The sequence below is a fragment of the Somniosus microcephalus genome, chromosome 3 (genome assembly GCF_052327205.1).
Source record: "Somniosus microcephalus isolate GS21.2 chromosome 3, FLI_Smic_1.0, whole genome shotgun sequence".
Lineage (NCBI taxonomy): Eukaryota > Metazoa > Chordata > Chondrichthyes > Squaliformes > Somniosidae > Somniosus > Somniosus microcephalus.
In genome coordinates this window covers 30,581,772-30,594,848 of record NC_140989.1, presented here as the reverse complement: position 1 = coordinate 30,594,848, position 13,077 = coordinate 30,581,772, and the positions used below count along the sequence as shown (strand labels likewise).

At 49.6% G+C, this 13,077-nt stretch overlaps 1 protein-coding gene across 2 annotated transcripts in view; it reads left to right on the top strand.

Annotated features, from left to right (window-relative positions):
- The window catches only part of smyd3 (SET and MYND domain containing 3), a 1,021,495-nt gene that overhangs the window by 849,559 nt on the left and 158,859 nt on the right, over nucleotides 1-13,077 (top strand). For both annotated transcript variants that reach the window (XM_085979790.1, XM_085979791.1), the window contains exons 7-8: nucleotides 1,796-1,898; nucleotides 9,628-9,738. In XM_085979790.1, the coding sequence (XP_085835916.1) occupies nucleotides 1,796-1,898; nucleotides 9,628-9,738 (214 nt within the window). The remainder of the gene's footprint in view (nucleotides 1-1,795; nucleotides 1,899-9,627; nucleotides 9,739-13,077) is intronic.

Here is a 13,077-nt window from a genome sequence, read left to right as displayed (position 1 = left end):
TACGTCCACCTGACTGTTAGCTGTGCTTAACACTGCTGCTGGGTGTTAGAAATGAGAGCATGTCCCATTCCCCAGCGCTAATGTTCTTCAAGTTGATGAGCACAAGAATTCACCAAGAAAAAAGAAACACGAAACAGATTGTGCACTTGTTTTGACATATTTTAGAAGGTTCCAATTTCCACATTTGGCTGAGTTTTGATGCGTTGATTTCTCAACACTGCATTGATTGTTCCTTCCAAAACCATCTGCTCATGTCCAACCATGCCAGCCTAGCCAACTTTTCTTGCACTGATTAAGTGAACGCTTTCTTTAAATTACCTCAAATCCCAACCATTTGCTTTGGGATGTGTTTAATTCTGAAGTGGGCACAAAAGAAACAATACTGAGAAGATTAGCAGCCAATTGCAAACTGAAGATCTGGTCAGGGCCGTGATATAACATGGCCCCAGTGAAAGAAAGACTTGCATTTATATAGCGCCTTTTACGAACACCGGACATCAAAGCGCTTTACAACCAAAGTACAGGAAACTCTTTTATCCGGCACCGACGGGACTGGCGTGGTGCCGGTTTATCAAAAAGTCCGGATTACAGAGAGGTTTAGTGAAAGGTATGAGAGCCCGGTACACAGCAACAGATCCAGGCGTCCCTGTTGCTTAGCAACAAGTGCAGGAACCCCGGTTACACAGCCACAGATCCAGGAACGGCCACTAATATGAAGTAAAACTTACCTGAACCTACTCCTGAATTTTGCCAGTTAACAGAGATTTCTGGTTATTTAGGTGTCGGTAAATCGAGAGTTTCCTGTACTTTTGAAGTGGAGTCACTGTTGTGAAAATTTGCACACAGCAAGCTCCTACAAACAGCAATGTGAAAATGGCTGGGTAATCTGTTTTTGTTATCTTGGTTGAGGGAGAAATATTGGCCAGGACACCGGGGATAACTCCCCCACTCTTCTTCGAAATAGTGCCATTGGATCTTTTACGTCCACCTGAGAGGGCAGACGGGGCCTCGGTTTAACGTCTCCTCCGAAAGACGGCACCTCCGACAGTGCTGCACTCCCTCAGCACTGCACTGGAGTGTCAGCCTACTTTTATGTGCGCAGCACGGTGGCATAGTGGTTAGCACTGTTGCCTCACAGCGCCAGGGACCCGGGTTCGAATCCGGCCTCGGGTGACTGTGTGGAGTTTGCACATTCTCCCCGTGTTTGCGTGGGTTTCCTCCGGGTGCTCCGGTTTCCTCCCACAGTCCAAAGATGTGCGGGTTAGGTTGATTGGCTATGATAAATTGACCCTTAGTGTTAGGGGGATTAAATATGTGGGGTTACGGGGATAGGGTGGGATATGTGTTGGTGTAGGGGTTACAGGGATCGGGTGGGATATGTGTCGGTGCAGGCTCGATGGGCCGAAATGGCCTCTATCTGCACTGTTGTGATTCTGTGAAGTCCCTGGAGTGGGACTTGAACCCACAACCTGCTGACTCAGAGGCGCGTGTGCTACCCACCGAGCCACAGCAGACACTGACTATGACTAACCTTGTGATTATTTTCTTGGAATTTGAAGAAAAAAAACACATTTGACCTTTGATCTGTAAGTGAAAGTTCATTTGCGTTGTCGATAACAGCAGCTTGAGTACCGCATTTGGGAGATTTTGTTTTTTGAAACATGACAAATTATTTAAAATGTTTTTGAGGGATTTTATATCTTCTACAAAAAGACAATCAGACTGGTAGGAATTCTGAAGTGAAGTGCACGTAGGTTGACAAACCGAGCTAATACAAATGGTTGTCTCTTTACAGCATGTCTCTGCTGAACCACAGCTGTGACCCAAACTGTGTGATTGTCTTTGAAGGAAAACAGCTCCAGCTTCACGCAGTTCGACAGATTCAAGCAGATGAAGAGGTAATTTATTATCTGATGATATCTACAAGTAAAAGTGTTGAAGGAACTCGGCCGCCATGTCCCAACTCGCACCAAATCCCACTCACCCATCACCCCTGTGCTCGCTGACCTACATTGGCTTCCGGTCCCGTAATGCCTCAATTTCAAAATTCTCATCCTTGTTTTCAAATCCCTCCGTGGCCTCACCCCCCCCCCTCCCTATCTCTGTAAACTCCTCCAGCCCTACAACCCTCCGAGATCTCTGCGCTCCTCCAATTCTGGCTTCTTGCGCATCCCCCCAGTTTCGTTTGCTCCACCATTGGCGGCCGTGCCTCCAGCTGCCTGGGCCCTAATTGACCTTTGACATTGAGAGGACGTATTGCAACAAAAACCTTTGAAAACACAACTCTTAAACAGATGGCCAGCAGACTCTGACTTGCTGTAAAGTGCTCAGACTCACCACATATCTAGGATAGGTTGAGGAATCTCTCTGTAGTTTGAGGATTTGGGGTCGTTAAGCAGTTATCTCCTTCACTTACCTTTGATCTCAATGAAATTCTGGCACGCACTGAGGGACAGCATAGTTACCACCGCTATTGCTATGTTAAAAACAAACATCACCGACAATGGCCCGAGCGTAAAAATTAAAAGCTATCACACTCGTGAAAATGATTAAATAACTCTGTTCCCACTTTATGGGATTGGACAGTCAATTTAAACAGATGTCACACGGGATTATCCACGTAATCCTGTAAGACTAAAGAAGGCCCGCACTTTTCCAATTCTGATGATACTGTGTAAGTAGCCCTTCACTATCTCTGATATAGCACCATCTTCGATATAGTCCACATTGTTAGTGGTTCCCTCACTGATATACGATCCATATCAAGCACTTCCTTTGTAGTATACCCACCCTTTTTTTTTTACAATCTTGCTTTTTGTTTTGTATGGGTGCCAAGAACAAGGTTATGGAGAGGTTTCATGTTGTATTATTTGTGTTAAATGCTAATACTTGTTTTTTTTTATTTGGGTGTTATCTCTGTACGCCAAGCTTCAGGTCAAAGTTAACTTGTGCCATAAACACAATAGGTATAACTTATTAGGGGTCAGTGAAATGATGCACTCAGACAGTGTGGCTAATGGAAAGTTCCCCCTTTTGGAACAGCCATGCTTTCCTGGGGCTGGGAGCGGTCAAAATGTGTCTGTGTCTGGTGGGGGGACAAAATAGCCCTCCTTCCCTCGACGTGACCGTTGGATTGGGTCATTTGGCTTGATTTAGGGAAAGGAAATAAAAATTCCCAGCTAAGGCACTCGAAATGAAAAGCTTTTCAGTCGCAGTATTTCATCTTTAGTATCTTAAGAGGCTTTCGTGTGTTTGCACAAAGTATGAATGGCAGCTCCGATCGTTCAACCATGAATGGGCCCGGCTGCAGCAATGGTCACTGCCAAACCATCACCTTTAACTAGCACTGGGAGAAGTAGGGAAGTGTGTTTCATAGAATCATCGCAGAATCATACCGCACAGAAGGAGGCCATTCGGCCCATCGTGCCTGTGCCGGCTCTTTGAAAGAGCTATCCACTCCCCCGCTCTTTTCCTGCATAGTCTAGCAGAGATTTCCCCTTCAAGTATTTATCCAATTCCCTTTTGAGAGTTAATACTGAATCTCCACCCACCACCCTTCCAGGCACTGCATTCCCGATCATAACAACTCGCTGCGTAAAAAAAATCCTCCTCATCTCCCCTCTGGTACTTTTGCCAATTACCTTCAATCTGTGTCCTCTGGTTACCGCCCCTCCTGCCAGTAGAAACCGTTTCTCCTTATTAACGCTGCCAAAACCCCTCATAATTTTGAACACCTCTATTAAATCGTCCCTTAACCTTCTCTGCTCTAAGGAGAACCATCCCAGCTTCTCTAGGTCTCTCCACACAACTGACGTCCCTCAACCCTGGGACCGTTCTAGTAACTCTCCTCTGCACTCGCTCCAAGGGCCTTGACATCCTTCGTAAAGTGCGGTGCCCACAATTGGACACAATACTCCAGCTGGGGCCTAGCCAGCGATTTATGTCACGGTTTAGCGTAACTTCCTTTGGTTTGGTTTTTTAAAAATAAAATCACTGGAGCGCTGCAGCTTGACAATGCGCCCGCACCTGCGGTAAGAAGGGGCTTCGCACCTGCGATTCGACACGTCACGAGTACAAGCTCATGGCAAGTGAGGGCTTGATTCTTCTTCCTGGGTGTGCGGGGGGGGAGGGGGGAAGGATTCTTGGTCAGTGAGTCGCCGCAGACCGCCCTTTGCTTGCCTTTTGGCGTCCGTTTACGGATCAGCCGTGGTAGAGGGTGGGAGCTGGTTCCCCCTCCCCCCCCCCCCCCAAGCCACAGAATGGTGATGGCCCCTGGAGAGGGCAAAAACCAAAATGACAAAAGTGGGGAGGAAGCAGGATGTTAGCATGAAGTCACACCGTGTTAAAGCATTTGAGTGAAATTCCTGTGGGCCACTATTTTAACGGAAGCCATTACCCATTTAAAAATAAGAGGGTTCACGTTTCCGTTAAGGCAGCAGCCGCAGGATTATTGCGGTAACATGTTTATATGCTGATGTCACACGGTGCGGTTTCACCCTGGTTGAGCGTCAAGGGTGGGAAAACTAGAAAAAAATGGGACGGGATTGAAAAGCAACTTTTGTTTTTCTCTGCAAAAATAAATTGTTGGAGCCCTGTTTTACTGGGTGGGTAAGAAGTGGGACATCCTTTCACTTTCCAGCCCCTGTCACCCTACCTTTAACCGCGCGGCAAAGGTTCACGTTGTCTTTCAAGTTACCTTTGCTATCAAGATAACGATGTGCTTGGTAGCAGCCAGCCAGGCCATTACTCCCTGCAGTCAAGGACAGACCGAACCTGCCTTTACCTGGCGGCCCCCTGTATCACACACACACACACACACACACACACACACACACACACACAGGAGATACTGTGTGACGAGAAGCAGCAAAGCTGATGGGTGTACAGGTAGACTATCCTTTATCCGAAAACCTCGGGACCAGCCGTGTTTCGGTTTTCGGAAAATTTCGGATTTCGGAAGGTATTTTATAAGACTGGGAAATTTGTCGGGGGGGGGGGTCGGCGGGGGGTCCGCGGGGGGGTCGGCGGGAGTCCGGGGGGGTCGGCGGGGGTGGTCGGCGGGGGGGTCCGCAGGGGGTCGGGGGGGGGGTCCGCAGGAGTCGGGGTCGGCGGGGGTCCGCGGGGGGGGGGGTCGGCGGGGGTCGGCGGGAGTCGGGGTCGGCGGGGGTCAGGGTCGGCGGGGGGGTGTCCGCGGGGGGTCGTCGGCGGGGGTCGGGGTCGTGCACCACTCTGGTCATGTCGTGCGCACGACTTACGCTGAACGAAAAAACCTTCGGTTTTTAGAGGGTTTCGGTTTTCGGAAGTTCGGATAAAAGGTAGTCTACCTGTACTTACAAACAGGTTAATAGCGTGAGATACCACAGCGGTATCTCGCGCGCTGCTTTTGAAGTTTTACAGCCTCGGTTATGAAAGCAACAGAGGCTGATACTTCTACAGTGAAGTTAACACCTCAGGTTCTGGCTGACCTTGCGTTCACCTGTCGTAGCAACAGCAGTGAAGTGTGAGGCCTTTTATTGGGGCCTGAATTGGACAATCTTATACCTGAAAGCTGGAGAAATATGAAAGTATGGAGCGAGTGTTTTGTAAAAGAACTGATTGCTAAGTCCACCTCTGTCATGTGACACATTTGTTTTCAGAAGAAAGAACTTGCATTTATATTTTGCAACCTCAGGACGTCCCAAAGCGCTTTACAGCCAAAGAAGTACATTTTTGGAGTGTAGTCACTCTTGTAATGTAGGAAACGCAGCAGCCAATTTGCGCACAGCAAGCTCCCACAAACAGTAATGAGGTAATGACCAGACCGTCTGTTTTTTTTGGTAATGAGAGTTAAGGGATAAATATTGGCCAGGACACCAGTGAAGATCTCCTCCGTTCTTCATCGAGATAGTGCCGTGGGATCATTTACGTCCACCTGAGAGAGCAGACGGGGGCCTCAGTTTAACGTCGCATCCGAAAGACGGCACCTCCGACAGTGCAGCACTCCCTCAGCACTGCACTGGGAGCGTCAGCCCTAGATTCTGTGCTCGAGTCCCTGGAGTGGGATAATGAATCCACCACCTTCTGACTCGGAGGCGAGAGTGCTGCCCACTGAGCCACTGGCTGACACCTGAGTGAAGCTGGTTTCCTGCACTGCCTTCAAGCTCTCGTGTAGGGTGTGTACTTGAGAAGCTGAAGCTATCTTGATTCCAGCGCACAATTGTTCACACTTCACGTGCCGCACTTCAAACCTGTCAAAACTGTACAAATGAGGGGGGAGGGGGGAAGAAAGACAGTAATTCCACGCTGATTTCATATGACCCGGAGCTGGAAATTTGCAAGCACCTACTGATCGGCAAATTTTCTTCACCAATGGCAATTAACCTCTAATTGACCTCGGCGTGTGTCTGTATCAATTGGCCTTAGAAAAGTTAAACGCCGCTCCATTTCAGCTTAATAATACTTTGTGCATTAAAGGGTACAAGGTCTCTTGCTGTTATTTCAAAGTCACTTAACTCAAATTTCTTCACAAGTTGATCAGAAAAGCCCATTGTGTCGTTTTATTTAAATCGCTTAATTCAAATTACTGGATAATTCACACTTCCGAGCAATTAAAGCTCCTGAATTAACAGATGTAGACGGCAGTCCTGTTTGTTATAAAACACCGTCTAATCTGATCTACTGTGTGAGCAAAGCCATGGGGAATCTGCCAGTTAATTTAGAGAAAGTACTGTTTTATATTCATGATGATGATGATGAGGTAGAACCTGGTTAAGTGGAAGCCTAACTCTGTTTAAGGGTTTTCAGGAGAGTTTTATTTTTTTTGCACACACTATGCTCCCACCAGTGTCTGAATCATGAACTGGCACAGTAATGATCAACTCTGGTTATTGTGGTTCAAACAAGATCTTCTATACTGAGTGGGGAGTCTTACCCGTCTCCGCCCTTGCCTCAGCTCATCCGCTGCTGAGACCCTCATCCATGCCTTTGTTGCCTCTAGACTCGACTATTCCAACACACTCCTGGCTGGCCTCCCACATTCTACCCTACGTAAACTTGAGGTCATCCAAAACTCGGCCGCCCGTGTCCCAACTCGCACCAAGTCCCGTTCACCCATCACCCCTGTGCTCGCTGACCTACATTGGCTCCTGGTTAAGCAGCGCCTCGATTTCAAAATTCTCATCCTTGTTTTCAAATCCCTTAACGGCCTCGCCACTCCCCATCTCTAATCTCCATCAGCTCCAAACCCCCCCTGAGATATCTGCGCTCCTCTAATTCTGCCCTCTTGAGCATCGCTGATTATAATCGCTCAACCTTTGGTGGCCGTGCCTTCTGTTGCCTAGGCCCTAAGCTCTGGAACTCCCTGCCTAAACCTCTCCGCCTCGCTACCTCTCTTTCCTCCTTTAAGACGCTTCTTTAAACCTACCTCTTTGACCAAGCTTTTGGTCACCTGCCCTAATTTATCCTTATGTGGCTCGGTGTCAAATTTATTTTGTCTTTTAATACTCCTGTGCAGCACCTTGGGACGTTTTACACTAGGAGACATAGCCCAGAAATTAGAGCCAGGCCTTTCAGGAATGAAGTTAGGAAACACTTCTACACGCAAAGGGTGGTAGAAGGTTGGAACTCCCTTCCGCAAACACCAGTTGATGCTGGGTCAATTGTTAATTTTAAACCTGAGATCGATAGATTTTTGTTAACCATTGGTATTAAGGGATATGGGCCAAAGGCGGGTATGTGGAGTTCGGTCGCAGATCAGCCATGATCTCATTGAATGGCAGAACAGGCTCGAGGGGCTGAATGGCCTCCTCCTGTTCCTATGTTCCTAGTTTCACCTTTTCATCCTTTCATCAGTGGTGCTTGGGACTTGAATGCAGCCCAGACTGTCAGAATGGAAACCTCCTCTGTCTTTTGGCTGCCACGTGAAATGAGTTTGCAAGGCTCGACTCAGTTGCTCGTGGGCCTTAGGATAAATCTAACCCTCATTTAGCACAATTTTGGCAAGCTCACTGTGCAACTACAAACATGGCTGGTGTGAGATGTGAAAACGTTCACCTTGGTGCAGTAAGTGGTGCCGAGATATGGGCGAAGCCATGTTATTGGGGCAGAGGGGATGGTCAGGGAGACTGGGTGGCGCAGTGGGCTCGCACACTGGCCTTGCATCTGCAGTCATGTAACTGAAGGCTCATTGATGTTACAAGGGTGGCCGTCACACATGGCAAATCAAGGTATCAGCCTTAGCTTGGTGTTGGCACTCTTGCCTCTGAGTGAAAACGGCATGGGTTCAAGCTCCAATCTGCAGACTTGAGCGCATAATCTAGGCTGACACTTCAGTGCAGTACTGAGGGAGGAGCTGGCGTTTGGATGAGATGTCAAACCGAGGCCCCGCCTGACCTCTCAGTTTGACCTAAAAGATCCCACGGCACTATTTGAGGACGAGCAGGGGCGTTGTCCCGGTGTCCTGGCTAATTTTGATCCCTCAACCAACATCACTGAAACAGATTATCTGGTCACTAATCTCATTGTTACTTCTGGGACCTAATTGTGTGCATATTGGTTGCCATGTTTTCCTAATTAGAACAGCGGCTACACTTCCCAAGTACTTAATTGGCTGTCAAGCGCTCTGGAGCATCCTGAGATGCAAGTTTGTGCTTTCTTACTCTCCCTTCCTTTCTTCCTTCCTTCCCTCCCTCCCTCTCTCCCTCCTTCCCTAGACACCTGTACTTGGAGACAGACTGCAGAGTAATCTGAGGAGGCTCCTTGATGCCATTTGACTGTAGGAGACTGCTGTCAATGACATTATGCAATATGTAGCTGGGCATCTCCTGCAATCTGCCAGTATTGGAGTCTTATGTGTCAGCTGTGGCTCAGTCGGTAGCACTCTCACCTCTGAGTCAGTCCCACTCCAGGGACTTGAGCACATAAAGCTAGGCGGACACTTCAGTGCAATACTGAGGGAGTGCTGCACTGTCGGAGGTGCCATCTTTCAGATGAGATGTTAAACCGAGGCCCAGTCTGCTCTCTCAGGTGGATGTAAAAGATTCCATGGCACTATTTCGAAGAAGAGCAGGGGAGTTATCCCCGGTGTCCTGGCCAATATTTATTCCTCAATCAAAATAACAAAAACAGATTATCTGCTCATTAGCACATTGCTGTTTGCGGGAGCGTGCTGTGCGCAAATTGGCTGCTGCGTTTCCTACATTACAACAGTGACTACACTTCAAAATGTACTTCATTGGCAGTAAAGCGATTTGGGACATCCAGTGGTCACGAAAGGCGCTATAGAAATGCAAGTCTTTCTTTTTTCTTGCACTTTCAGAGGTCTCAGCAGCTGATCTGGTCTCCACAGAAAGTTAAATGTGTAGAGGAAATAAAGATAAGTGGTTGAGGAAAGCCAGGGAGGCCTCCAGTTGAGTGCTGGTCCCCTGGCACTCCAGTCTTAAATGGGGGAAAAAAGTGTATTTAATGAGCGAGCACAGGCTCCAACACCTACACCCCTGGAACCGCGATACTTGGGGGACAAGGTGTCACCTTGCACAGGAAATGCAGGGCCGTGGCCAGCCAATGCTAATATTGGCTTGGAATTTTTATTTTAGATTATAGAAAATGTTGGTTATTAATGTTTCATTTATTTTTCCTTCTGCCCACCAGCTGACGGTCAGTTACATTGATGTCATGGCGACAAGCCAAGAGCGACGGAGACAGATAGAGAAGCAGTACTGCTTTACATGTGACTGTAATCGCTGTGAGACAGCAGACAAGGTTTGTTATGTCTGGATTACTTGTAAAGTTGGGTCATGTCAAGGTTCCCGGTTTTTTTTTTTGCCTGCATCCAGCACTTCACATAATTCCGTTTGAAGGACACATCATCTGGTCCATTGCCTACTGTTTAATAGTTAAAAGTATGTTCTTCAGTGGCTTTAGGGTTTACTTCCTTTGGAAAAGTGCGATGCTGGAACAGGTTTGGTGGCGGGGAAAGAGCCTGGGAGGTGTAACAACAACAACTTGTGTATTTATATAGCGCCTTTAACGTAGTAAAACGTCCTAAGGCGGTTCACAGGAGCGATTATCAAACAAAATTTGACAACGAGCCACATAAGGAGATATTAGGACAGGTGACCAAAAGCCTGGTCAAAGAGGTGGGTTTTAAGGAGCGTTTTAAAGGAGGAGAGCGTGGCAGAGGGGCGGAGAGGTATAGGGAGGGAATTCCAGAGCTTGGGGCCCTGGCAACTGAAGGCACGGCCCCCAATGGTGGAGTGATTAAAATCGAGGATGCAAAAGAGGCCAGAATTAGAGGAGCGCCGAGATCTCGCAGGGTTGTGGGGCTGAAGGAGATTACAGAGATAGGATGGGGCGAGGCCATGGAGGGATTCGAAAACAAGGATGAGAATTTTGAAATCGAGGCGTTGCTTAACCAATAACCAGTGTAGCTCAGTGAGCACAGGGGTGATGGGTGAACGGGACTTGGTGCAAGTTAGGACACGGGCAGCCGAGTTTTGGATGTGTACTGGGTTAGGACACTGTTTCTCAAACTGGGGTCCGTAGAGACTTTCCAGGGGTCCGTGACCGGAGATAATTTCAACCCTCACCTCTTTATAAAACCGACACTGATTCAGTTCTTGCGAATTATTCTCAATGGCTGGGCCCACCTCCTCACAGAGGCCCACAGCTCTCACTCACTTTGCAACGAGCGCTCCCTGTAGGCCGAGCCGATTCCTTTCTCCGGCGCCGCAACCCTGTGTCATCCTCCTGACATGTGATCAGAGCGCCTGCGGGGCCCTTCAAACAAGTGCCTGACCGTGTTCACGCAAACACGTACAATCCCACAGTGCTGCTGTTACAGAACATACCAGTGGGGCAGTGTGGTAAACCACTGTTAACTCTGTACAGGTCCGGGCATGTCTCCGCCCCTGGCTCCACCCCTAAGCCCGGGTATAAAGGTGACTCACCACCCTTCCCCCGGGAGCTCTTAGGATGGATCCACTAGCAGAGGCATGCTCCAGTTCTTAGTCAATAAAAGCCTACTTCGTATAAGTTCAACTCGTAGTCTTTGGTGTTGTTGATAGTGCATCAATTTTATTGACTAAATTTTCGACATGGAGCAAATCTTGAAGCCGGAACGTTTAGACCTGGATCCTCAAGCAGCAGATGCAGCCAATAACTTTGAACACTGGCTGAGCTGTTTCGAAGCCTTCCTGGAGGCCTCCAGCACTACCGTCACTACAGATGACGCGAAACGGCTTGTCTTGAACTCACGGGTGAGCCACCGAGTCTACTCGATCATCCGAGACGCCACAACTTACGCGGCCGCCATCGCGACGCTAAAGGAACAATACGTGAGGCCTGTTAACGAGGTCTACGCCAGACACCTCCTGGCTACCCGAAAACAGCGCCCCGGTGAATCAGGCGCCGAATATTTACTGGCACTGAGAGTCCTCGGCCGGGCCTGTAATTGCAAAGCGGTGACGGCCAAGGAATGCACGGAAGACCTGATCCGAGACGCCTACGTAGCCGGCATCAGGTCCAACTATACTCAGCAGAGGCTGCTGGAACAGAGAGGGCTCGACCTGCAGAAGACGGTGGCCCTCGCTAACTCGTTAGACGTGGCCCTCCAGAACATGGACGCCTACCCCCCTGACCGGATGGCCACGTGGATGTCACGGGAGCAGCCATCTTGGGACCCGGTAAGGCCACAAGCCACCAGCAGCCCAACTACAGCTGCAATGACCAGAGGCCAGTAATGCTACTTCTGCGGCCAGGCCAAGCACCCCAGACAGCAATGCCCAGCAAAGGACGCGACCTGCTCCAAATGCGGCAAGAAAGGCCACTACGCGAGAGTGTGCAGGGCGAAATCGACCCCCAATTCCAGCAGCGCCGCGTGTGAACCGTGCAGGCCGCCATTTTGGACCCACCAACCACGTGTGAGCCATGCGGGCCGCCATTTTGGGCACCACCAGCCGCGGGGGAGCCGCCATCTTGGACACCATTTTGAGACCAGGCCCCCGGCGCGGGCGAATACTACAGCGACCCACCGACCTCGACGATGGCCTCCATCACCCTGGACCAATCTAGGCCCCATCAACTAGCCAGGTCCATGATGAACGTAAAGGTAAATGGCCATGCCACAAATTGCCTTTTCGACTGCGGAAGCACGGAGAGCTTCATCCACCCCGACACGGTGCGACGCTACTCCCTATCGGTTATGCCCACACGCCACCAGGTCTTTATGGCCTCAAAGTCCCATACGGCGGACGTCGGCGGCTACTGTGTAGCGACTCTGACAGTGAACGGCGTGGAGTACAGAGATTTTAAATTCCTCGTCCTGCCACAGCTCTGCGCCCCCGTACTGCTAGGATTAGACTTCCAGTGCCATCTGGAGAGCGTCACGAAGGCATATGGCGGGCCCCTGCCCCCACCTACAGTCTGCAGCCGGCAGAATTTAAACACGGCGCCGCGCAAAGTATGCAGCCTGTCCACCCTGAAGGTCAAACCCCCCCCGTTGTTTGCTAACCTCGCCAAAGACTGCAAGCCAATTGCTACTAAAAGCAGGCGGTACAGTGCCGGGGATAGGAGCTTTATTAAATCAGAAGTAGAAAGACTCCTGAGGGAAGGGATTATCGAGGGCAGCACCAGCCCATGGCGAGCCCAAGTGGTGGTAGTGAAGACCGGCGAAAAACAGCGCCTGGTTATTGATTACAGCCAGACGATCAATCGATACACGCAATTAGACGCATACCCACTTCCCCGCATATCTGACATGGTCAACCAGATAGCACAATACCGGGTATTCTCGACGATTGATCTGAAGTCGGCATACCACCAGCTCCCCATCAGGCCTGAGGACCGCCAGTACACGGCCTTCGAGGCCGACGGTCGCCTCTACCACTTCCTCCGAGTCCCCTTCGGCGTCACCAACGGGGTCTCGGTCTTCCAAAGGGAGATGGACCGGATGGTTGACCAGAACGCGCTGCAGGCCACCTTCCCCTATCTAGACAACGTCACTATCTGCGGCCATGACCGGCATGACCACGACGCCAACCTAGAAAAATTCCTCCGTACGACCCAACGGCTGAATCTGACATACAACAGAGAAAAATGTAT